The sequence below is a fragment of the Podarcis pityusensis genome (genome assembly GCF_964106645.2).
Source record: "Podarcis pityusensis genome assembly, chromosome: 11".
In the NCBI taxonomy this organism is placed as follows: Eukaryota; Metazoa; Chordata; class Lepidosauria; order Squamata; family Lacertidae; genus Podarcis; species Podarcis pityusensis.
Window position 1 is genome coordinate 15,203,250 of NC_138036.1, and position 26,562 is coordinate 15,229,811.

Sequence of the window (26,562 nt, forward strand, 5' to 3'; positions counted from 1 at the left end):
TTACGTGTGAATGAAGCCACTGGCGACTTGGGCTGCTGGTTCTGAAACACAGTTTTGGAGGTACATGGAAGACTTTCCTGGGAATTTCCACCCTGTAGGCTATCATGTTTTTATATCCCACTATAATCTTTTGGCTATCCATCAAGAAGGAGCAGCAAGGGGAAGATTTGGTACTTCTGTGAAACTCTTTCCACCCCTTTTTCTTGTAGGCAGAAAGCCTGACCCTCTGTGAAAGAATTCCTGACTGTTCTTGAAGATGTATGTCTATTCAGTCATGTTTCCTTCTGTGTTCAGAACTGAAAATCGAATGCATTTTTTTATATTAAGTGTTGCCCGTCATTCTTTGTTTTTTCCCCCCTGATCAAGAGTTTTCCTTTTGAATTTTTCTCTTGCACGAGTTGCCATTTATCTGTAGACCTGCGGGTGTGTCCCCTCTGTTAAAATTCACTTTCCCCCCTAGCCCTGGGGAGGGTCTCTGCTTTGAGACTATCCACCTGCAAAGTGAGTGGGGAGGGGGAGAGAAGCAGTTTCCCCAGTAAATAGCAAATCCCCCCCCCCCCAATCTACAACATTCTAACTTTATATTACCTGGATATTAAACTGATTCCCACATATTACCAGATTCAGAATTGTTTATTTGTGTCTCATCACCAGACCATCACAAAGCTAGAACTAAACAAAAGGGTGCTTCGTATCTGTAATGAAATTAACAAAATGTAGAATGAATAATAATTTCACAAACCTAAGTAAGATTGTATAAAACTGTCAACACACCTAAAATATTGAATCTTCCTAGCAAAGAGGCAGCATTAAATCAGTGTGTATGGTGCTGGGCAGATAAAGCTTTTTTTAGCATAAAGAAGATAGGCTCTTCATGTTCCACTAGAACTTTAATGATGCCATATATGCTCTAAACTCGGTGGAAAATGTGAATGGAATGTTTTGATGGAACTCCATAACATTTTCTTGACGCTCTGTGCCTGTTCTCTTCCATGCTACATCCAGTACTGCTATGATAACTGAGATACTGATCTTTTGTGGATGAAATGCCCTGGAGTTTTGGTAAATAACTAGCACTGACATACTTTGCTCGCCTCTTATCCCTGTTATTGAATTTATATACCACCCTATACCCGGAGGTCTCAGGGCAGTTCACATAAAAATATCACAGTATATAAAATAAAAATAAAAGCAATAACCCAATAATACCACCCCCCAAAAGAGCCACATTTTAAAAGGGTATGGGATATTGATCAGGTCAACCAAAGGCCTGATTAAAAAGGAAAGTTTTTGCCTGGTGCCTAAAGGTGTGTAATGAAGATGCCAGGCGGACTTCCCTGAGGAGAGCATTCCACAGACAGGGAGCCACTGCAGAGAAGGCCCCGTTCTCATGTTGCCGCCCTCCGGACATCTCAAGGAGGTGGCACACGAAGGAGGGCCTCAGAAGATGATCTCAGGGTCTGGGTAGCTTCATATGGAAAGAGGCAGTCCTTGAGAAGAAAGGTTTCCCTTGCAATTTGCTTAAAAAGCAAAATTGTTTCCTTACTTGCAAGTCCTCAAAGTAATTAGAAATCCTTCAGAAAGTTTGTGTAAGTTTCTTGGCAGAACGAAACAACTTTAGTGGGCTTCATTTTCCACCGGTGTGGGTATTTTTTGCATGTTAAAAATCACAGTACTGATAGGAAACATTTCTGTTCATTTTGTAGATTTGCTTCTAAGCCATTAACGTGACCATGGGAGATATGAAGACCCCGGACTTTGACGACCTCCTTGCGGCATTTGACATCCCAGATATGGTGGACCCTAAAGCTGCTATTGAGTCAGGACACGATGACCACGAAAGCCACATCAGCAAGCAGAATGTGCATGCTGATGACGATTCTCACGCACCGTCGTCGTCCGATGTTGGTGTCAGCGTCATTGTGAAAAACGTGCGGACGATTGATTCCTCTGAAGGAGCGGAGAAGGAGGGTCACCCCTCTACAGGCAATGGCTTGCATAACGGGTTTTTAACTGTTTCGACTCTAGATGGTTACAATAAAGAAGACTGCAAATCTCACAAAGACGAGGGCTCTGTTTCTGAGACAACACTGAAAGAGTCTACCTTCAACCAATTTAGCCCTATCTCAAGTGCTGAAGAATTCGACGACGATGAAAAAATTGAGGTGGATGACCCCCCTGATAAGGAAGAGATGCGTGGGAGCTTCAGAGCAAACGTACTGACGGGGTCCGTCTCCCAGCAGGATTATGAGAAATTAAAGGTACTTGGAGGGGAAAACCTGATGAAACCTGGAATTGCAGGTTCCGGTAATGCCGATAAAAATAAACTTGTTAAAAGAGACTCAGAAACAAACTCTACGCCTTTGGGTATGTACGAACCCTTTAAAGTGAGAAAAACAGATGATAAGCTACACAAAGAAAATCCCGAAAAGGTACATGAAAACCGGGTACTTGATGGGAAAATAGGCACCGAGAAAGCGGAAGCAAACCTCACCAGTGTTTCACAGTCGAAAGCAAAGTCATCAGCAAAACTCTCCTCGTGTATTGCTGCCATCGCGGCACTTAGTGCTAAAAAAGCAGCAACAGACCCTGTTAAAGACCCACCGTGCACTTCAAGAGAGCCGTCTCCCTTGCCAAAAGATATGAATGAAAGCCCTAGGGCCATTGACAAATCACCTGAATCTCAGAGTCTCATTGACTGTGCTAAGAAACCCTCCGTTAAGCAACCTGACAGTCCCCGGAGCGTATCGAGCGAAAACAGCAGCAAAGGGTCTCCGCCGTCGCCCGCAGGCTCGACACCAGCAATCCCGAAAGTCCGCATCAAAACCATCAAGACGTCGTCTGGCGAAATCAAGAGGACGGTTACGAGAGTGTTGCCAGAAGTTGATTTGGACGGTGGCCGCAAAGCAGAACAAACCGCTTCCATGGTGGCGTCCATGACTTCTCTGCTCTCCTCCCCGACTTCTGCCGCAGTCCTTTCTTCTCCCCCTCGGGCACCCCTTCAGTCGACGGTCGTCACCAACGCCGTTGCGTCCGCAGAACTCGCCCCGAAGCAGGTCACCATTAAACCCGTGGCTACAGCTTTCCTTCCAGTGTCGGCTGTTAAGACAGCAGGATCCCAAGTTATCAACCTGAAGCTCGCGAACAACACGACGGTGAAAGCCACCGTGATATCTGCTGCTTCGGTACAGAGTGCCAGCAGTGCCATTATCAAAGCTGCCAACGCCATACAGCAGCAGACTGTGGTGGTGCCAGCGTCCAGCCTTGCCAGCGCCAAACTCGTGCCAAAGACAGTCCATCTTGCCAACCTTAACCTACTGCCTCAAAGCGCTCAGGCCACCTCTGAACTCCGCCAGGTGCTCACCAAACCTCAGCAGCAGATCAAGCAGGCAATAATCTCTGCGGCGGCTTCGCAGCCTTCGAAGAAGGTGTCCCGAGTCCAGGTGGTGTCGTCTTTGCAGAGCTCCGTGGTCGAGGCTTTCAACAAGGTGCTCAGCAGTGTTAACCCCGTCCCTGTTTACATCCCGAACCTCAGCCCCCCCGCCAACGCGGGCATCGCTTTGCCTCCGCGTGGCTACAAGTGTTTGGAGTGCGGAGACTCCTTCGCCCTGGAAAGGAGCCTGACGCAGCACTACGACCGGAGGAGCGTGCGGATCGAGGTCACCTGCAACCACTGCACAAAGAACCTTGTTTTCTACAACAAGTGCAGCCTCCTCTCCCACGCCCGCGGGCATAAGGAGAAAGGGGTGGTGATGCAGTGCTCCCACTTGATTCTGAAACCCGTCCCGGCGGATCAAATGATAGCTTCTCCGACGAGCAATAGCGCTGTCGCCTCGTCCGTCCTTCAGAGTTCCATCGGGATGGGCGCCCATACTGTTGCCAAGATACAGTCCAACATCACCGGAGCAGTCATCTCGGCTCCTGCAAGCACGACTGTCCCTCCAGCCATGCCCCTGGACGAAGACTCGCCAAAGCTGTGCAGGCATAGCTTGAAGTGTCTGGAGTGCAACGAAGTTTTCCAGGACGAGACGTCTCTAGCAACGCACTTCCAGCAGGCTGCAGACTCAAGCGGACAAGTACAGTATCTTATATTTAAATTCCAATGTTCCTGGTACTATGCAAAGGAGATTGAGATGTGCTTCCCCTCCCCCTCCCCTTTATAAATGTGTGTTTTCCTTGGCATCCTTTTTTTGGGTCATAACTTTTATTTTTTAAGTGGCGAAAGATTGAGAAAAGTAAATTTAAGGTGGGCTGGGAGGGAAGCAGAAAACGGCTTTTTGAGAAGAAAAGTGCTCATAGGAATTCCTAAGTAGTCCTTCAGCTACTTAAACATAATAACGAGGCAAAGTATTTCAACTGTTAAGTGTTCCATAGCCTGGCGCCTTCAGAAGTTGTTGGACTTCAGAAGTTGTTCAGCTCCAGCCAGCATAGCCTGTGGTGGGATAGGAGTTATAGTTCAAATTTGGGAGGTACCAAGTTGCGGGAGACTGCTATGAAACAGTTTTCTGCATGCTGGTGGAGAGATTCAAATTTCAAGGGTTCCGGTTAAATGCTCAGCTGTGAAGGAGGCCATTGAGGTTACTGGTGTGTTACTTTTCTGGGGTCTGGAAGCAGCATGGTTCCTGATAGAGAACTTTTAGTCCATATGTCTTCCTGCATGTAGCACTCTCATACAGACTTTGTTTTTCTAGTGGTGAGTGTGCACATGCACGAACATGCGCACACACATGTTCTGTATCTATCCTGATCTGCTCCAGAAATAATCTGGAGGCATCTAGAAAAGACTCCGGATTGTGTTGGGTTTCATCAGTCCCCCCCCCCCCCCGGTAATCAACTTAATTTGCATTTTCCAAAATGGTATCAGAAACAAAACACAGTTATCCAAGTTTTGCATTTTGCTTCTTCGGCCAAGTTATGTATACAAAAAATGCATAAACTAGGCTAAAATGTGCCTAAGATGTGCAGATAGATAGATAGATGATAGATAGATAGATAGATAGATAGATAGATAGATAGATAGATAGATGATGGATAGATGGAACCTATAAAATGCATTATATTTGCAAATTGCTTTGCAAAAATCATGTGTCACATAGAATTGTATACAGAAATGTGGCTATTAAGTGGAATTCACACTAAGATGCTGGACATATGTGTGTATATATGTGTGCATATATACACACACAGAGAGACAGACATTTTGCAAACTGATGTGGAGAAATTGCAATTAGGACTGGGAAAGTGAAATTGAAAGGTTCATGGTCATCCTTATGTGAAATTGAAAGGTTCATGTAAAATGGATTTTGTTGAATTGCTACCCTTTTAATAATTTGCCAGTTGACAGACACAATCTTTGCTTTGTTCCCTGCCCGCCACCCCCCCCCGTAGTTAAATTTCCTGCATGAAATTTTCTTACCATATTGGGCGCTTGCCTTCTGAGCTTTGTTAATGTGTGAAGTCCATGGAAAGACATGCCCACCATGGTTTGCAAGCCTGTGTCAAAAATACTGGTGAAAAGTGGTGATTAATAGGTCTCATTTTCTGCTCCATGGTAGCCTGTGTGCTTAACACTGCTTTTCATATACAGTCAAACCTTGGTTGTCAAACGTAATCTGTTCCGGAAGCCTGTTGGCTTCCGAAACGTTCAACAACTGAATCGCGCCTTCTGATTGGTTGCAAGAGCTTCCTGCACTCAGTGGAAGCTGTGTTAGACGTTCGGCTTCCGAAAAATCTTCTTAAAAACCGGAGCATTTACTTCCGGGTTTTCTGCATTTGGGAGCCGAAACATTCCAAAATGGAGCCGTTTGGGAGCCAAGGTTTGATTGTACTTACTGGCTGTTAAAGATTTATCGTTTTTTCCCCGGTGGCGGTCTGTGTATTTTACTGTAGCTGCAAAGATACATAGCGTAGTATCAAAGTAAAGCACAGGCATGGTCTTTCCCCAAAAATATAGTTTTGCAAAAAAAATGAAAGGTTGGGAAGTTTTTTAAAAAGAACCAATCGAGCTAAAACAGGCCAGCTATTACGTATTAATATTTAAGTCCTTCGTAAGCATTGGTCGAGCTGTGATGCCATGGAATTTTGACAAACATTTTAACTGCTCATGTAAAATTTAGAAGAAAGAAGCCTCGGGACAGAAAAGGCTGTATACTGTTGGATAGAAGGGGTACAGAGAGTTTAGATGTGTGAGCCAGCATGAACTTCTGGTGTCCTGTTTCTGCTCATGAGTATTCGCTCCCCTTTCTGGTGTGGGGCGAAATGAAATGAAATTCTCTTAGGGATAGTTCCTCAGTATTCCCTCTTGTGCTGTTGAGTGTGGAGAGGCGAAGAGAGCCGCTTTCAGGACAAGCTGAATAGGATGAACCTGCCTGCACATTTTTCGCAGTATAACATGGTTATCTGCAGAGTGGAGCAGCCCATTGCTTGGGCAGCCATGCCAAACTCTGCACATATGATCCTTTAGGGCTGATTCCACTCTTAAGGTACATGTCTGTGACAGATATTACAGCCAATAAGACCTTGCTGGCACCCTCTGTCAAAACGGTTAAAAAGCTTCCAAATCTTGCCATTTCTTCTAGTGTCCTTTATAAAACAACACAGTTCCTCTCAACATGTGTGCAGCTTGACCTGACGTTTATCCCCCAACCCTATAGTTGTTCTACCCTTCCTCCTCTCTCTGGGAGGGATGGCATCTCTAAGGAAACCTTTAGGATCTTTGCCTAATAAGAGAAATGAGGAGTGAAACCTAAAGAATGGCACCAAGACGCACACAGTTTCAGTACAGTGGTACCTCTGGATACAAACGGGATCCGTTCCGGAGCCCCGTTCGTATCTAGAAGCAAACGTAACTAGCGACGGCACGTCTGCACACGCACGCGTCACTTTTCGCTGCTTCTGCGCATGCGCGTGACGTCATTTTGAGTACGCATGTGCAAGCTGCAAAACCCGGAAGTAACGCGCTCCGTTACTTCCGGGTTGCCATGGAGCGCAACTCGAACACGCTCAACCCGAAGCGCATTCATCCCGAGGTATGACTGTACAGTCGTACCTTGGTTGTCGAACTTGATCCGTTCTGGGAGTGCATTCGACTCCCGGAACCGTTTGAAAACCAAGGCGCAGCTTCCAGTTGGCTGCAGGAGCTTCCTGCAACTCAATTGGAAGCTGCATTGGTCGTTCGGCTTCCAAAGAACATTTGAAAACCGGAAAACCACTTCCGGGTTTTTGGCGTTTGGGAGCCGAAACGTATGAGTACCAAGGCGTTTGAGAACCAAGGTATGACTGTACTGGTTTTGGAGCAGTGGTTTACAGCAGTGTTCTCACAAGCCCTGTTTGAGCATTCAGATGAATGTGTGAAGGCTAACATTTTGTGGTTGGGGGGTGGGGCCATGTGCACTGGCTTCACCCCCATGAAACCCTTCCTCCCTTTCTCCTGACTGTATCTTTCTGTGTTGCCCATAACAGACAGAAGGGGGAATCTCACAGTGTTTAGCTAAATGTAGTTGAAATCGCCCCTTGCGTCCGGGTGATCGCTTGGAGGATTCTGTCTGTGGCCACATGAATGAGTTAGAATTTCCCTGGAGATTTTTGTGCTCCATGCAAAGAAAGATTGGAAGAGGAGGGGACAGGATGGTGTTGCATACAGATCTTGGAAGTGGGGATGGCATCTGTACCCTTGCACCTCTGCACAGTTTGAGTCCTCCTGTGTTGTTGAAGAAGGTTACTGCTCTCACCTTTCCAGGAGATCATAGATTATGCGTCAGTCAGAGAGAGGGGATAAATACCTCCCCTGAAAGGCTCCCTCATGACCCATATTCTCCAGAAGAAGGGATGTGCATTCATCCAGTATTGTAAAAGTTTGTGGGAAAGAGTTTGTGAGTTGTACTAGCTAGATCTGCTGCTTCTGTTTGGGTTCTGAGCTCAGGTTATGGTGCTAGTAATATTTGTTCATTTTATTTCATTTAAAACATTTCTGTGCTGCCTGTCCCCTTGAGGAAGGATACCTATTTAAAAAGCGCACACACCAGGCAGTATCATAACACAGTATAAAATTCGGCTGCACCAGGCAGGACTAAAACCAGAATTAGATATTTGCAAAAGCACAGTTAAATAAGTAGGTTTTAAGGAGGCACTGAAATAAAATTGGAAATGTCACTTACCCAAATTAAGTGCTACAGTTAGAAAATAACTTGATCCCAAACTTATGGACATAGAAAACTGCCTGGGATTTTTAGTCTGTGATTAGCAAATACCTGATTGATGAGCAACTGGGACAGTGCCTTCTTCGTGGTGGTGCTACAGTTGTGGAAGTCTGCCCCCTCATAGATCCTGCAAGCCTTCCTTCTGTCCCATTTTTTATATGGCGCTTGAACACATTTTTATTCCAGAAGTCGTTTTGTGATGGACTCTGGATGTTTTCGTTGGGCTTTGCTTTCTTCCTTTTCATGCCACCTTTCCATCAAGAAGCATTCCCAGGGCAGGTTACATCATTCACATAAAATATACACCCTTCTGAATACCAGAGCCCCTTCTACACCACCAAAATCCTGGAAAAAGAGGTGGCAATGAAGGCTGAGCAATGCCAGGGCCAGCTCTGCTTCTGAAGGGAGTTATCTCCACAACTGGTGGCAATGCTGGGTTTTGCAGCCGAGAGTATTTCAGTACTTCATTCATTTTTTATTTTGCATTTTATTGTTACGTCTCCAAAACTGCTTGGAACGTGGGTGGCGCTGTGGGTTAAACCACAGAGCCTAGGACTTGCCAATCAGAAGGTCGGTGGTTCGAATCCCCACGACGGGGTGAGCTCCCGTTGCTCGGTCCCTGCTCCTGCCAACCTAGCAGTTTGAAAGTACGTCAAAGTGCAAGTAGATAAATAGGTACCACTCCAGCGGGAAGGTAAACGGCGTTTCCGTGCGCTGCTCTGGTTCGCCAGAAGCGGCTTAGTCATGCTGGCCACATGACCCGGAAGCTGTACGCCGGCTCCCTTGGCCAATAAAGCAAGATGAGTGCCGCAACCCCAGAGTCGGTCACAACTGGACCTAATGGTCGGGGTCCCTTTACCTTTACCTCCAAAACTGCTTACGTTAAAATGAAAATGTATGGTATTCAACTGACTTTTGTGCTATGCAAGGGTTAACACTAGCACAAACAGACACACACTTACTCCAGGTGTCACACGCTGTCCCCAGATCTGTTCTAGAGGGGTGGGGGAACCCTGAGAACAGATTTAGAGGGTACACAGGGGAAGGACAGAGTAATTCCGTTGTGCAAAGAGAAATCCTTGTGCCAACAGAATCTGAGACTTAGCGCACAGTGAGATTGGAAAAGCAGGACATAAACAACTTAAATGAATAGATAGATCTTTTATTTCTCTAGGTCATGAATCATGAATGAAATTTATTATGGTCAGAGACCAGCTTGAGAAACACAACTGGAACTACAATCCCAAAAGCAAAACAGACATTTAAAACTATGTACAACAATGGATTTTAAGTTTAAAAGTGTGATAGGCATATAAACACATAAAAACTTTAAAATAGACTACCTCAGAGAAATGACCCAAAGTTGCCCGTTGATCCGGGTTTGGGAATTTTCTTAACAAACTAGATTGAATCGGGGGATGGTCTGCGCCTACAGATCTGTGCCATAGCTGTCAAGCGTCCCTTATTTGGCGGGACAGTCCCTTATCCCAGCGCCATGCCCCGCTGCTGTCCCTTATTGATGATATCCCTTAAATAAGCTACTGAAGGTAATGGGGCCCTTTCTATGTCCAGCTGTCCTTTGTCAACAACAAATTGTTGCTGTTTTTTTGTGTTGAATATATGCTATATGGTAATTTATGGACCTAATAAGTATCTAAAGCCATTTGCATGCAACAAAATATGTATTTTATCAAAGTAATTGTTGATCCCTTATTTTGGCTGCTGATCCCTTATTTTCAAATCTGTAAGTTGACAGCTATGATCTGTGCGCAGAATCTGGCGACGATCCGGGTCGTCTTGTGGTCTTTGCCTAACAGGAGAAGATCAAATTTTTGTTTTACCGGGAGGTCGGCAAGCCTCGCCAGCAGGGGGTCAATGGTTTCTCTACGTGCCTCATCGTAAAAGCGACATCTAAAAAATATGTGTTCAGGGCTTCCTATATCCCCCTATTTCTCTAGGTCAAAGAGCAATAACATTTTACATGAAATACATAACAACAACAAAAAGTTCATTCAAAAACAAGATAATGTATGTCATAGAATCCTAGAGTTGGAAGGGACCATGAGGATCTTCTAGTCTGCAACGCAGGAATCTTTTGGCCCAACGTGGGGCTTGAACCCATAACCAAGAGATTAAGAGTCTCATTCTCTACCAACTGAGCTATTTAGCCAAACAGTCTTCAGGAGAATGATGTAGCTAAAACCACTGATGAACAAGCATAGCCAATTAACATGGCTGTGCTTCAGATGGTGAAGCAATTTGTCCAGTTAACTGCAGTTAACGAACCAGACTCTGGCATGGTAACTAGATTTGTAGCTCATCAGTGAGAAATCCATATTTTACATCATGTTTACTCATACAGTTACAGAGAGGGAGGTTCTAGTAAACAGCCTTTGCCTCATCTCCTGAGCCAAGATATATCTACATATGAGTAGGGGTGGGAGAGAAATATGATTCATTTCACATTTAAAAGCAAAGTTACCTAATTTGCACTTCTGAAACCAATAAAATAGCTGGAATGCTGCTATCCTTTGAAATCTACACTAACCAAATTTTGCTCTGCAGTTCTCCAGCCAAGTAATGTTTTGATAGATGTGTATACTGGGGTTAATTGTGCATGCAAATGTCTATATTAGTGAAAATAACATACAAAAGTGAATTATATTAGGGAAAATTTATCTGCAAAAAAATGTATATTAGGCAAAATTCACACCAAAATGTCAATGAATTAAAACAAACAAATACATTGCAAACTGATATGGGTATGCAGAGATCTGAAATTGAGATTGGAAAAACGATAAACAGAGGGAAACAAAAATTCGTAGATTTCACCCATCCCTGTGCATAAGGTAGATTCATTTGTGTGTGTTTTCAAAAGTGGTTTGTTCATTATCCAGAGCTCATGTTGCTTGGGATTTTTAGTCATATCATTCTCTTGTGGATTGTTTGGATCCATGTACAGTATATTACTCTTTCTCTTTTTTTGGACTATTGGGACAGTGTGTGTGTGTGTTGTTATATTTGCATTGCATTAGTTTTGGTTTATGGGGCAACCTGTGATTCTAGATATACTGTTGACAATAAACATCAGCTGCTTTCTGGAATTGACTGCATACTTTATTTAGGATTTACTCTTGGGGTTTGGGGGCTCAAGAATTTGGGCTGCCTTTTTGTGCCTTTCTGTTGCCCGATTCCCAAGTCTGAAGAGCAGTTTGCTTTGGGAGCAGAAAGGCTAAGAGAAAATGTGTATGTTTCTGTCCTGAATATACTTTTGACATCTTGCTTTCTAAAGTAGAAGAATCTACCCCAACTGGAAAAAAAGTCTTCCCCAACCCTTTCCTGGCTCTGTTGCAAACTGTGATCAAAGCAAGAGTTGGTCCCTACAGTGAGTATCTAGGCATTTCCAAAGCTGGCTAGCTAGCTGCTCCTGTTTAGAATGGAAATTTACCAGGGGATTAAGAGGCTGTGGAAGATGAGGTCTCTGCAGTGGAGCTGGATTATTATTTGAACTTCTTAAACGAGCCAGCATATGAGATGTTGTTGTTTAGTCATTTAGTCGTGTCCGACTCTTCGTGACCCCATGGACCAGAGCACGCCAGGCACTCCTGTCTTCCACTGCCTCCCGCAGTTTGGTCAAATTCATGCTGGTAGCTTCGAGAACACTGTCCAACCATCTCGTCCTCTGTCGTCCCTTTCTCCTTGTGCCCTCCATCTTTCCCAACATCAGGGTCTTTTCCAGGGAGTCTTCTCTTCTCATGAGGTGGCCAAAGTATTGGAGCCTCAGCTTCACGATCTGTCCTTCCAGTGAGCACTCAGGGCTGATTTCCTTAAGAATGGATAGGTTTGATCTTCTTGCAGTCCATGGGACTCTCAAGAGTCTCCTCCAGCACCATAATTCAAAAGCATCAATTCTTCGGCGATCAGCCTTCTTTATGATCCAGCTCTCACTTCCATACAACACTACTGGGAAAACCATTGCTTTAACTATACGGATCTTTGTTGGCAAGGTGATGTCTCTGCTTTTTAATGTGAGCATGTGAGATAGCGGAGCCTTTTTGCAAGCCGTTCACCACCAGTAGACAGTAAACTAGCCTCCGTTTTTCTTTCTAGAAATCCTATGTAATAATAGTTGCTAATCTTAATAAAATCTAGAAAGCCAAATCAGAGCAAGGGCCATACTTCCTGCCATCACTCTGAATGTACGAACACTTACAATTTTTGAGGAAGGGGAGAGCAGCCAAATGAACAAAGCAGCGTGAATGGGTTGCAGGAGTGAAGTTTATTTGTGAAAGTAATATTTACCACCCTTTGGGGCTTATGTCTTATATATTGGTAGCATTTAAAATCAAGCAATACCACTTTTGGAAATATAGAATTCGTCATAAATTGTGTAATGCTTTTTTGTAAGCTCAAAATGTTAATATTACTTCTGGTTTACTTTTCTTATTTGTTTGTTGGTTTTTATTCATTGATATGAAAGCAGAACCACTAACACACACAATTATATTTTAAATGTAAAATTGAGCAAAGAAACATTTCTGGGGGGAAAGAGAATTTACAGATCTTTAGTGCATGTTCAGCTTTAGGGTGGGAAAAGCAAGAGGAGAAATAAAATATTGGCTCAGATCCCAGCAAAAGAACTGGGTGGCTTCAGTTGCTGACGCGCACCCCCATTCCCAGCAAAAGGCACATCTGGCCAAATCGGTGTAATGTAGATCAGGATGTGCATATATAGATTCAAATTGTTCCTGGCAGAGCACACTCTTAAATCTGAGCTTGTACACATCTTGTGTGATTTATGAATTGGTTATAATTTCAAACAAGCTAGAAATCGCTTTTTTTAAAATAAAAAGAAAAAAGCTAGCTTCTGTGGCAAATTGTACTTGTGGAGCTGAGTGAAATTCCTTCCAGGTTGCTAGGTTACCCATGGATTAACTGCAGAACTTCATTTATCTCTTCTTTCCAAACTGAAAAGCCCAAGCACACGCAAAACGCTAACATTCTGGTTTGCACCTACTTTAGGCCTCAGGTGGGGCGGGGCTTGTATTGTTGAATACTCCCTCAATCCCTGCATGTAATAATGAACTAGAATACCTGAGAGAAATGTGTGGCGCACGTCTCTGCAAATGTTAGTTCGTTGCTTATAAGGCATATTCCCCCCCCCCCCCCCAGTTGATGGTGCCTTCCAAAATTTGACCCCTGAAGGTCTGAAGTGATTCAGTCCAGAACTGCAGAACCTCATAATGGCGAACTCAGGTGGTTAAGTGCTGACAGGATTGGAGGCCACTGGGGAACAAGAGAGGAAGGTTGCAGCGTTGTAATGGGATTCCTGAGGTTTGCAGGTATATAAATTTTGGTGGACATCCCCCCTCAACCTTCCAGTGAAGACTGAGCATGCTCAGTAGTTGCAGAATGTCGGATATCAGTTGGAAGGAGTGCTTCTGTTAGAGGGAGGATATACTGCAACATTTTGCTGCTGTTCCTCTTACATGTTCTATGTACAGTGGTACCTCTGGTTGCGAACAGGATCTGTTCCGGAGCTCCGTTCGCAATCTGAGCAGAACACAACCCACGTGTGCGTGGGTCGCAATTTGCCGCTTCTGCGCATGCGCGTGACCTCATTTTGAGCGTCTGCACATGTGCGAGCGGCGAAACCCAGAAGTACCGTATTTTTCGCTCCATAAGGCGCACCGGACCATAAGGCGCACCTAGTTTTTAGGGGGGGAAATCAGCTTCTGGGGCTGTCAGGGGAAGCCCAGGTCCCCACCCCCCCCAGCCCCAAAGAGCAAAGAAGCCAAGACAGCACCAAAGAGCAAAGAAGCTCTTTGGCTTGGTTTTTAGCTGCGTGGCTGGGGCGGGGGAAGCCCGAGCTTCCCCCGACCCCAGCCCGCAGAACAGGTTGGGGAGCGGTGGCAAGGTTGCGTGCAGCCTTGCCTCCGCTCCCGGAGCTTGTGGGGCTGGCGGGGGAAGCCCGGGTTCCCCCCCCCAGCCCCCGGGACCACACATTCACTCCATAAGACGCACAGGCATTTCCCCTTAGTTTTTAAAAGGAAAAAAGTATGTCTTATGGAGCGAAAAATACAGTAACCCTTTCCTGTACTTCTGGGTCACTGTGGGACGCAACCTGAAAAGATTTAACCCGAAGCATCTTTAATCTGAGGCATGACTGTACTGGGTTTTTGGCACTACAATGCTATGTGCATTGACTCAGAAGAAAGCCCCATTGTGTCTTGTGGGTCTTACTAAAGAGTAAGGCTGCACCAGCAACAGACATTTAAACCAGTATCGTGCTACTCCAAGCCGTCATGGCGGGGTGATTTAGCAACCAGTATTCCAGGGAGCCTATTCAAAGTGGTATCTTAACTGCTGTGTTGATGGGACCTACGCATGATTAGGATTATATTCCAAAGAGGCGAGTCTGATACTGAGGGCTAGTGGGGAGGGGCAGATAAAAGACTAGACAGTGCTGCAAATTTTCTCTTGCCAAAAATTAAAATAGCTTTATTTATTTATTTATTTATTTATTTATTTATTTATTTATAGAAAAGGCAGCAAGGGTCAACATTACATTCATTGCTGCTGTACTCTCTTGTTCTGTTTTCTATACTGCTCTTTCCTCCAAGGTTCTTAGAGTTGGTATGGACATAGGATGTTGATGCAGTAGTGGCGCTGTGCTAGAGCCTCTTGGGCTTGCAGATCAGAAGGTTGGCGGTTCGAATCCGCACAACAGGGTGAGCTCCTGGTTGCTGTCCCAGCTCCTTCCCACATAGCAGTTCGAAAGCATGTCAGTGCAAGTAGATAAATAGGTACCGCTCTAGCGGGAAGGTAAACGGCATTTCTGTGCACTCTGGTTTCCGTCACGGTGTTCCGTTGTGCCAGAAGCGGTTTAGTCATGCTGGCCACATGACCTGGAAAGCTGTCTGTGGACAAACACTGGCTCCCTCGGTCTGAAAGCGAGATGAGCGCTGCAACCCCATCATCGCCTTTGACTGCACTTAACCATCCAGGTGACCTTTACCTTTTTACCTATTGATGCAGTCTCCCATCCCCAGGGAATAACCGGACTCAAAGCTTGGGGAGATGGAACTGACCAATGGGGCTTGTGAGGGTTCATGAGCTGGACCAGACAGAACTGAATTCAAAACCCTGTCTGGCTTCCTGGCTGATCCTGAGCCAATTGCTGTCTCTCAGGTTAACCAATATTGTTGTATGGATGCAAAACACCACCCAGAGCTCTGGAAGAAGAGCAGTACAAAAACGAAATCAGCGTAGCCAGAAGATGCCTGGTGTAGATTTGTTGTGGATGCCATGACACCCCCACCAGTCTTTGCAGCCCATCCGTAGACCTCATTTGCTACAGCTGTGGATCAGGGTTTGGAAATGACAATGAGTTATGAAAAACAGCTCATTCCTGTTGGGTTTTTCACCTTCCCTAAAGTTTTCTATTTCTTCTTGAATAAAAAGGGAGCCTCCCCCCCCCTCCGACTTGCCCCATGCCTTTCAATACAGTTGGTAAAGCACATGATGTTTCATTTACAACTCAAGCAAAAGAAGGCAAGGTTCCTCCTTCATGGAGTTTAACCCTTCAGGGTTGCATCTAACAATGACTGCACAAGGAAGTGGAATGATTTCTGTTTGTGCAACATAACTTTCCTCCACCTGTGCAAACCCCCCCCTCCAACGCCCCACCCCAACTTTGGTGGTTCTCCCAGCTGGCCCGAACAAATTACAGGGGCTTGGAACTAACGGAAAAGTTAGCAAAATATATCGGAACTCTACACAATCCGAAAAAGGACAACTTTTCTAAAGTTTGGCATCCGTTTGTTGAACCCATTAAAGTTAAGGAACATGACTGGCAGCTGCCCTCTTCTCATGGGTACCTTTGGAAGAACATTCTTGGATAACATGCTGACGAAAGACAATTGACTGGAATTATAATATCGTTTTTTGGAATACTCCCTCCTTTCTCCTCACATCCTTCCTTCCTTTTGTTTCCTTGCTTTGATTTCTTTTCCTTTACTCCCTTCTTTATTGTTGTCATTATGCTTTTTGATGTATGAGAATATGGAAGCAAAGGAAGGGGAGGGAGGCTGGGAGAAGAGAGGGGTGAGAGGTGAAGGGACACATCTTTGTATGAGACAACAGTTAAGATATATTTGTGAGGGGATCTTGAATTCTTCTTTCTCTATCGCTTTTCTTTTCTCTTTATTTTTTTGGGGGTGTAGATTAGCATGTCTTGTAGGGGACGCGGGTGCTGCTGTGGGTTAAACCACAGAGCCTAGGCCTTGCCGATCAGAAGGTTGGCGGTTCGAATCCCCACGACGGGGTGAGCTCCTGTTACTCGGTCCCTGCTCCTGCCAACCTAGCAGTTCGAAAGCATGTCAAAGTGCAAGTAGATAAATAGGTACCGCTCCAGCGGGAAGGTAAACGGCGTTTCCGTGCGCTGCTCTGGTTTGCCAGAAGCGGCTTAGTCATGCTGGCCACATGACCCGGAAGCTGTACGCCAGCTCCCCTGGCCAATACAGCGAGAGGAGCGCCGCAACCCCAGAGTCGGCCACGACTGGACCTAATGGTCAGGGGTCCCTTTACCTTTACCTAGCATGTCTTGTATTGTGAAAAAATGTTAACAAAACTTTATATAGAAGAGAAAATGCAAAGCAAAGGAAGGAGAACATTCATAGCTCAAGCGGAATGACTTTGCTGGATTCAACCCTTAGGTTCTAATCTAATTAGAAGAGAAGAAGAAAGAGTTGCGACAGTGAATGTGGTTAGCAAATGCAGTTACCTGTACTTTACAGGATATAATGCACCTGTCCTTTCTTAACCTGGACCTAAGAGACAGGAATTCAGTTTAAAGGAACAGTTGTGTAATGGGTCCGTTTTATTGCTTTGTTCTTATCCCTTTTAACTGAAACACCCATAATGGTACTTTCTATGATGAGGATGATGATGATGATGAATCGTGACTACCTTTATTAAATGTTAACGTGTGCCCAGGACAAACAATTGGCTTACCATCTCATTTGTTTCCGCTTTATTGTGTAGAAGACGTGTAGTATATGTCAAATGCTGCTTCCCAACCTCTGCAGCTTTGCATCGCATCAGAGAATTCATCAGCACAAATCGCCGTACACGTGTCCCGAGTGTGGTGCAATCTGCAGATCGGTACATTTCCAGACCCACGTCACAAAGAACTGCCTGCACTACACTCGAAGAGTTGGATTTCGGTCAGTATAATAAAAATACTTTTGAGACTGTGAAGTCTCAAACTACAGAGGAAACTACAGGGGAAATGCCAAAACTACAGGAGAAATGGCATATTGTTAGTGCCACATAATTATTCTAGTACATTTTTTAAAAATACCTTAATCTACAGGCGCATAGCAAGGGGCCAAATTTTAAAAGCTTAGTCTTTAAACAAGTTTCAAAATCTGTTACATGCATATTTCGGAATGATAATTGTGGTATTTTGTGGTAGCTCATCCACTTGTTGAGGATATTTTGAATTGACTCTCAACATGCTTCTTCTAGAATAAGTTCCATGAGTAAATTACAGATGGAAAGGATATGTGGGAATAAGTTAGCCACATAATTTTTCCAGGGGCAAGATGCAAAAACCTCCTTGCTTTGGCATCTGGCCACTTTAGCTGTACAGCATCCCCAAGCTTCAAATTTGGGGGATGACATTTTCATTAATATTGGTAGGTTTGTTAAGGCAGAGCTGCTCAAAGTATGCAGGCGACTTCGGCATGGCTCTGACCTGTGCTTTTGTTCCACCTATGAGTATCTTTGTGGCATGATATCAGAAAGGGAGAGAGGGTCACAGGGGGTTTTGTTTTATCTTTTGCTTCTTTCATCACGAGACTTTTCCTGCATGCAGAACAGAGCTAGGTCTGGGCCACAGTTCTTTGTGCCCTGTGCCCCAGGGTTGAGAATCTTTCAGTGATACAGTGGTACCTTGCTTCTCAAACTTTATCCGTTCCGGAAGTCCGTTCCAAAACCAAAGCGTGCTTTCCCATAGAAAGTAATGCAAAATGGATTGATCCATTTAAAAACAACCCCTAAAACAGCAATTTAGCATGATTTTTTCTATCTAACGAGACCTCTGATCCATAAAATGAAAGCAATATTCAATGTACTGCAGTCACACAATCAATCAATCAATCAGTTCCACACAGTCACAAAAACAAAACAAAAAAGCCACAAAAAAAGCAAAAGAAATAGCAAAAACAGAGATACCTCAGTGTAACTCTCAAAACAGAAGCGTGGCACTCGGATCAGAAGCATAACACTCAAAACAGAGGATGTTCAGCTTCCGGAAAAAGTTCGCAAATCAGAACACTTACTTCCGGGTTTGCAGTGTTTAGGTTCTAAGTTGTTTGAGAACCAAGGTGCCACTGTACTTGGAAAGAGTAGCATACTGGAGACATTTTGTATACTTTGTTCTGTGTACAGTTATAGCTGTGTCCTTGGCCATTTTCTACACGCTGTAGAAGGATTCTAGCACTTAGACCCTACGGTGTTGCGTTGCACTGCACAACAGAAAACATTGACATAACTCTCCATCTCTTGCAGCTGTGTCCATTGCAATGTGGTATACTCTGATGTGGCTGCGCTCAAATCCCACATCCAAGGTTCTCACTGTGAAGTCTTCTACAAGTGTCCCATTTGTCCAATGGCATTCAAGTCGGCGCCCAGCACTCATTCCCACGCCTATACGCAGCACCCTGGAATCAAGATAGGGGAGCCCAAGTAAGCAGCTCTGATCTTTGCATCCTACTTGACTTAACTATTGACTTGCAATGCTATGGTTATCATGCTCAGAAGTGAATGTTGCGTGTCATGACCAGAACTCCCCATATGCCATCAAAGAAGTGGGAAAAGTCCTGGCAAGAGCTGGTTCTCCTACTTTCCACTGTGTTTCTAAAATTAAAGGACAGGTGCAATATATAAATGAGACAAAAGAGCAGCATGTTCGACAGCATGTGCTTAGAATGCTTAATTCAAGAAGGTTATGAGTGAAATTGGTGAGATGAGCACCCTGCTCCCGTGTAACTGAAAAAGTTGCACAGAGATCCGTTTATTTTTAGCGTGTTGAAAAGGTCTTGTGTCAAAGCAAATTTTAGGCCACGTTTTCCCACACAGAGCCGACCTTTCAAATAGGGATTTTGCAGTGGTTGAAGCCTCGCTGTTTTCTTTTCTTTTTTCTTTTTTCTTATGTTTTAAAGTTTTTATTATTAAAATAATTCAGTATTAATACACACATATTGCGAATATACAAGCATACAAACATACATTTCATACAGTCCTTAAAAATGTTCAAACATACCTACACTCAGTCCCACAGATAATTCCTTTTCCCATCACCATCCACCACCCCTCACCCCACCTTTGTGTTAGACTTCCAATCTACTCAGTTGCAATTTCTTTCCACTTCTATTACTTTCTTTCACACACCTTTAACCTAATTTCATGCTCTTCTTTTTATTACACATTGTTATCCATCTTATTTAGTATTTCAGTATTTAAAACGGAACTTGTTTATTCTAATAGGAGTTCTGATTTTTCAATATGGTTTTGCAAGTATCCTTTAAACACCTTCCGGTCCCTGTCTATCTTCTCTTTTGAGATCCTTCCCATTTCTCCCATTGTTTTGGATATATTGTAATACTCCAATAATTTGGCAAGCCACTCTGTTTTTGTCAGTATTATACCGAAGCCTCACTGTTTTCCTCTCCCCAGATTTCTCATATTCACTTCAGTACTTCCTTGCTGATGGTCTAGGGCAGTGATGGCCAAACTTGTCCCTCCAGCTGTTTTGCGACTACAATTCCCATCATCCCTGACCACTGGTCCTGTTAGCTAGGGATGATGGGAGTTGTAGTCCCAAAACAGCTGGAGGGCCAAGATTGGCCACCACTGGTCTAGGGGAACCTGTTTCAGCCCAAGGGCATGTCCCCCTTATGGACAACTTTCCAAAGGCCACACGTCAATGGTAGGCAGGGCCAGAGGCAACAAAAAAAATATGGGTGGAGCCAGAGGCAAAAGTAGGCGGGGCAATGGGTACAACTTTGTACGACAGGCTGCATTCCAATTATGCACATAGAAACATATACACACATATCTTCATTCTACATCCGGATAGGAAAAAGGCAGTTCACAGGCACATTCCAACCAGGCAAAAGGATGTGAGGAGAGTGAAGCCAGGCATCAGCCCTTGAGGGTCAGAGCCCAGGAAGAGCCATGAGAGGCTGAAAGGCCCCCCCCCCAAAAAAAACCCCCTGCAGTTTCTCACTCCTTAAATAGGGGTATCTGTGCTCACTCCAGATGCAAATGGCCATTCTTCTCCCAAGGGAGCACTCTGTGTGAGAGAATGATAAGGGTCTTTAATTGAGAAATCTAAGCATCCTTGCCAGATTACATTTCCCAGGGTTTCTTAAGTCAGAACCGGTATGCCGCTGTTATAAATGCGTAATGCAGATACAGTATCTACAATGCATCTTCATAGAAAAAGGAGGAATGTGCAAAATGAGAATTTAATTATTATTTTTGCCGTTCCTTTCAAACATTCCTCCGGCTCCCCTTGACGTCCCTCCAATTCTTCAGCTGAATTTTGCTCCAGGTGAAAATTCAGTGTCAGTTCTAATGATAAGTGGCTGGTAATGCTTCCCTTATTAGGAGCAAGAGTCCTTTGTCTGTGTTTATGGAAAGGCACTGAAACCACCAAGATGATTTACAGCCTCAAGGGGTCGTTTGAAAGCCCATTGCCATGCAAGCACTACTTTCAGTTCTGCAAAGGTTCTTATGAGCCTTAGAAATGAAAACGCCTGATTGCCACTGAGTGACCTACATATCTGGGCCTTTTCGGGTATTGCTTCTGTGCATTGAGCTTATGTGTGGTTAGCTTCACCTACAATTTCACACTGTGAGGCAGTATGAGGTAGTGGTTAGAGTGCTGGATTAGGACCTGGGAGACCAGGGTCCAAATCTCTACCTGCCTGCTTTTTATTTGTAAGCCCCTTTGAGCAGCCCCTTTGTGGGACAGAAAATTGGGGTACGGTTTAAAAACCTATGCCAGTAATGCAGTCTTTTGGAATAAATGAAATGCCACAACAGACTGACGTTATGTCTTCAACTGCCTTTTTCTGTGTGTTTTTCTTTTAAAAGGATAATCTACAAATGCTCCATGTGCGACACAGTGTTTACCCTGCAGCCTTTGCTGTATCGCCACTTTGACCAACACATCGAAAACCAGAAAGTGTCTGTCTTCAAGTGTCCAGACTGTTCGCTTTTGTACGCACAGAAGCAACTCATGATGGATCATATCAAGGTGTGTGGGCTTTGTTTGGCAACCATAATGGGGAGCCACCATAAGTAGATGAAAGTAGGTGTAATGATCTCTGGCAGGCAAGCAAGCCTGTAATGTAATGACTCTCCAGCAGTTTTATGCATGTTTATTTACAAAAAAGACACATCCAGAGCCCGGCTTCTTGCCTGCCCGCATTTACAATAGTTGGTCAGTCTGAATTTTCATCCCTCCTACAGCAGGAAGGATGCCAAATTCCCGCCTTTCCCCTCTTGCCCTTCCGTTGCCATCTGATATTATCCAGACACCAAAATGGGGACTGAGAGACTGGCCTGCCCCCTCCCCACTCCCACTTGACTGACTCAGACCTCTGCTTATCTGCTGATTGCCTAGCAGTGCTCTGGCTGCTGTACAACTCCGCCTCTTCTTGAGATCTAACAGAGTCTTCCCCAGGAAGGGGGGTCGAACTGCCCTTTCTCGACTCTGTCAGCCAGTTCTCATCTGCAGAGTCAGACCCTCATGCACCTAGTTCGATTTCTGAGTCTAACTCTTCCCCTGCGCTCAGGGGGATGGGGACGTTCCTGACACCAGTTTAGATGCCCTTGTAATCACAAGGGGAGCAGGCTTGCGAACGATAAAACTGTGAATGTGTGAAACGGCATTATATTCTAGGAACCAGGTCACTAAACTGCTTAACCCAGTACTGTTTACTCAGGTTGGCAGCTGCTCTTCCCCAAGTCTCAGAGCAGAGGACTTTCCCAAATCTTTGAACTGAATAGATCAAAGCCTGAACCTGGACCTTATGCCAGGGCTGCAGTGCGATGCCTTCCAAATGTTGTTGGCCTGCAGCTTTCATCAGCTGCAGCCAGCGTGGCCTGCAGTCATGGATGATGAGAGATGTCCCAGCCTCTGCGCTATAGTACCACTGAGTTATGGTCGCTCCCTTAATCTGCATAGAATCTAAACTTCATGCAGATTACTATGAAGTTACAGAATCCACTTTCAGAGACTTTTTCTTTCTCTGTTTTATAGGTTAAAAGAAAACAAACCCCCACAATATTTTTCTGGAGTGGTGTTTTGAGGCTGACTACTCCTTCTGGTCCCTAGAAGGGATGCGGCTGGCGATGTGGGTTAAACCACAGAGCCTAGGACTTGCCAATCAGAAGGTTGGCGGTTCAAATCCCCGTGACGGGGTGAGCTCCCGTTGCTCGGTCCCAGCTCCTGCCACCTAGCAGTTAGAAAGCATGTCAAAGTGCAAGTAGATAAATAGGTACCGCTCCGGCGGGAAGGTAAATGGCGTTTCCGTGTGCTGCTCTGGTTCACCAGAAGCGGCTTAGTCATGCTGGCCACATGACCCGGAAGCTGTACACCGCCTCCCCCAGCCAATAAAGCGAGATGAGCGCCGCAACCCCAAAGTCGGTCACGACTGGACCTAATGGTCAGGGGTCCCTTTACCTTACTACTTCTGGCAGTTTCATTCCTTTGAACTTTGGTATTTATAATGATACATATATATTTATACTAAGGCATTATGCAATCAGCTGCCTTTTCCCACTGGACTTCTGCTTTTAAGCTATTGGCTTTACCGCAGTGATTTTCAGCTTGTGTTCTGGGCAAACCCAGGGATTCCTCAGTGAGATTTTAATCTGTAGCGGACAACCTTGACAGAATATAAGGGGAAAGTCTAGTCTAGAACACTCCGACATGGCAGCTCTCTCTGTGCAAGGTAATGGCGGGTAGGGGGAATTCAGACATGCAGTCCCCCATCTTTGAAGTGGTACAGTCCAGCTGTGTCATGTGGTTTTTGCCGCCTCTGTACATTGGCCTATGGGTGCCGTGGATTCGTGAAACTTAATCTACAAGCATTTATTTTATTTTATTTATCACATATCTGCATTCTGCTTTTTGTCCAAGGAGTTGAAAGTGGCTTTCGTGGTTCTCCTCCTCCCCATTTTATCCTCGCATCAATCCTGCGAGGCTGGCAGTGAGTGACTGGCTGAAGGTCACCCAGTGAGTTTTGTGGCAGAGTGGGGATTTGAACCCTGTTGGCTTCCCAGGTCCTAGTCCAACGCGCTAACCACTACACCACACTGGCTACTCCAGCCTTCCGCCTGCTGGTCCTCTCACCTTGTATTCTCTCTAGATAGCAAGTACCACCTTGCTTTGTTCTTTCTTTTTGAATTAGTCTATGCACGGGACGCTGAAAAGTGTCGAGGGGCCTCCGAACCTGGGTATCAGTTTGCCGCTGAGCACGAAGCCCACCACTCAGAACTCGGTCAGTCACAACAAGGAGGACTCCAAATCCGTCAACGGGACAGAAAAGACAGAGAAGAAGTCCCCCTCCCCTGTGAAGAAAGCAGAGCCCCAGAAAGTCCCCAATCCTGGCTGGACGTGTTGGGAATGTGATCGGCTGTTTACTCAGAGAGATGTTTACATATCCCACATGAGGAAAGAACACGGAAAGGTAAATTGCGGGTGTTGAGCGGAGAATTAGAAGATTAGATCTGGGCCGTTTTCAAGTTGTTGACGAGGATGTTTAGCATGGAAAGAATTTGTCCCCGTTAGTCGCCCACCTTGCAACCAAACCAGCAATGAGGTTTATTGATTACACTTACCTGTTGCTGAAAAGTTATTATAAAAGATAATACCCCACCCCTGGCAAAAAAAATAAATCCCTTCACCATGGTGAAGCCCAGGACAAACTGACTGATGTCAATTCTGCATTCTGGAATGGGCTCTTCCTCTCTTTCTAAGCCAGGCCAGGCAGATTTGATTGCATTTTAAGTAACCAGCCACCACACAATTTCAGCGAAAGAAAGGCCACTATTTAGTTTTATGTAAGCATAAATCTAGAGAATAAATAAGATCATGCACGCTAAAAGGGACAGGGTTATGGAGGGAAATAAAATACAAATCAACACAATGGATCAGCCTGGTTTACATTTCCTGCAGCGCTGAAGGGAGAGTCAACGCTAGAAATTTTCAGGAGTACGTTATTGCCTAGATCCATTAAATTTTAATCGCTTTTCAAAGTGTCGCCTACCAACTTGGATGGCTGTGAAAGAGGGTTAGACAAATTCGTGGAAGAGAAGGCTATAGAAGACTACCAGCCACAGTGGCTGTGATCTCCCCTGTGCAGTTGGAAGCACATTGCTCCTGAGTGCTGTTTTCCTGGGAGTAACAGTGGGCTGAGGGCTGCTGTTTCAGGCTTCTCCTAGGAATCTGGTTGGTCCGTGTGAGAGCCATTGGCCTCATCCAGCAGGCTCTTCTTATGTTCTTAAAGCTGCTGCGATGAATTAGCATGACAGGCGTGCCCTGATTAGTCGGTCCTATTGAGCAGAATGTGTCTGATCCTATTTTTATGCATTTTGAATAGGAGTACAGTCATACCTCGGGTTGAATGTGCTTCGGGATGAGCGCGTTCAAGTTGCGCTCCACAGCAACCCAGAAGTAACCGAATGTGTTACTTCCGGGTTTTGCCGCATGTGCAGACGCTCAAAATGACGTCACACGCATGTGCATAAGCGGCGAAAAGCGACGCATGCGTACGCAGACGTGCCATGGCTGGTTACGTTTGCTTCTAGATGCGAACAGGGCTCCGGAATGTACAGTACAGCAAAAAGGGCACTGTACAGCAAAAAGGGCTTGCAGTAAGTTACTCGGACCAGTGGTGTGGGGAGGTGCAATAAACAGAAAGGCCCCCTGTTCTTACTCCTCACAGATTGGTTTTCCTAGGCTCTGTGGTTTAACCCACAGCGCCACCCACATCCCTGGTCCAAAAATGAGTTTGCATGTGTTAATTTCTTGGTTCCATCTTGGCCACATGTAAAAACCTATATTTGCTTTGTTTGCCATGAATAATAAACCTTAAGTTTATTCTTTCAGTCACCAGTCTTACTAGACTGTTTCCTTGGTCACACTGCTGCAAAATATGTACCAAACTCCAAGCAGGGTGGGCAGGCAGTATGCTCAGTGTGCACAAAAAAGGCACCTCAGAAGAGGAATAGAAACAGAAGTGGAGAGAGGGAATGTAATGGAGTGTCCTGAAAGAGCACTGGCTGGCTGGAACCCTGAGCAGGAACACTCCATACTGTAATATTTTCTTGCAAGTCCCACTTCTCTGAACTAATAACAGTCTTATCGACTTCAACCTGCTTTTGGCTCCCCCCTGCCAACGAGGCTTTCAGAGTAGTAAAATTAAAAAGAAGGAAGAAATTTTAAAAGCTCATAATTTTTCATGGTTGATGTTCAGCACAGGCCCCTAGGCAGGAGTAAAACTAATAAAAACCATGTCAGTTTTGCTGCCTTGGGTAGAAGGAGAGAGAGACGTGAGAGAAAGCCATATGGGAAATACCGCGAAAATGTAATAAGCTCAGAGGTGTTGGTAAAGACAGAAGAAAGCTCGTAATAAGCAGGCTCTCATGGGTAGGAGATGCTATAATGAAACACCCATGTAGCAGCTTTCAAAGATGGAAGCTGAAATAAAGCTGTGTGTGTGTGTGTGTGTGTGTGTGTGTGAATTGTTCCAGAGTAGGATAAATTCTCGGATACGGGTCGTTGGTTAAAATGTTTTACTGCTTCTTGGGTCATTTATGTAGGTCATCATGCATCAAGCCTTGTTCAGATCCACTCGCTGCTGTTTATCATGTGTGTTGCGAATGGCTACTAAAGCAACCTTACACAGAGAGCTTAAGGGGTTGCTTAGCAACCTTGGGTTTGGCTTGGGCCTAGCAGGCTTGTCAGCCAGAGGCGAGGAATGCCAGTGATGGATCTATGTCCCGCAGGTGGACTGGTTAAGAGCATCACATAACTTGCTGGACACAGACCTCCTTATATTGCGGTCCAGCAACCAGTTAGACACTTCTGGGACTCACAGAGCAGCGCAAGAACTGCTGTATGTCCTCTGCATCTCGTACTCTGAGGCAGGCTTCTCCTCCTGCACATGGAGCTCCCATGTATCCGTCATGGCTAGTAGCCATTGGCTAGTCCCCACTTATTTTGGATGGGGGGGAAGGGGGACAGACACAATGGTCCATAGGTCTTGTGAGTCAAATGACA

At 45.0% G+C, this 26,562-nt stretch overlaps 1 protein-coding gene across 12 annotated transcripts in view; it reads left to right on the forward strand.

Moving 5' to 3' along the window:
- The window catches only part of ZNF532 (zinc finger protein 532), a 55,734-nt gene that overhangs the window by 19,692 nt on the left and 9,480 nt on the right, over window positions 1-26,562 (forward strand). For all 12 annotated transcript variants that reach the window (XM_080973397.1, XM_080973408.1, XM_080973401.1 and 9 more), the window contains 5 exons: window positions 1,707-4,076; window positions 17,244-17,425; window positions 18,774-18,950; window positions 21,366-21,528; window positions 23,690-23,968. In XM_080973397.1, the coding sequence (XP_080829523.1) occupies window positions 1,734-4,076; window positions 17,244-17,425; window positions 18,774-18,950; window positions 21,366-21,528; window positions 23,690-23,968 (3,144 nt within the window). In that variant the 5' untranslated portion in view covers window positions 1,707-1,733. The remainder of the gene's footprint in view (window positions 1-1,706; window positions 4,077-17,243; window positions 17,426-18,773; window positions 18,951-21,365; window positions 21,529-23,689; window positions 23,969-26,562) is intronic.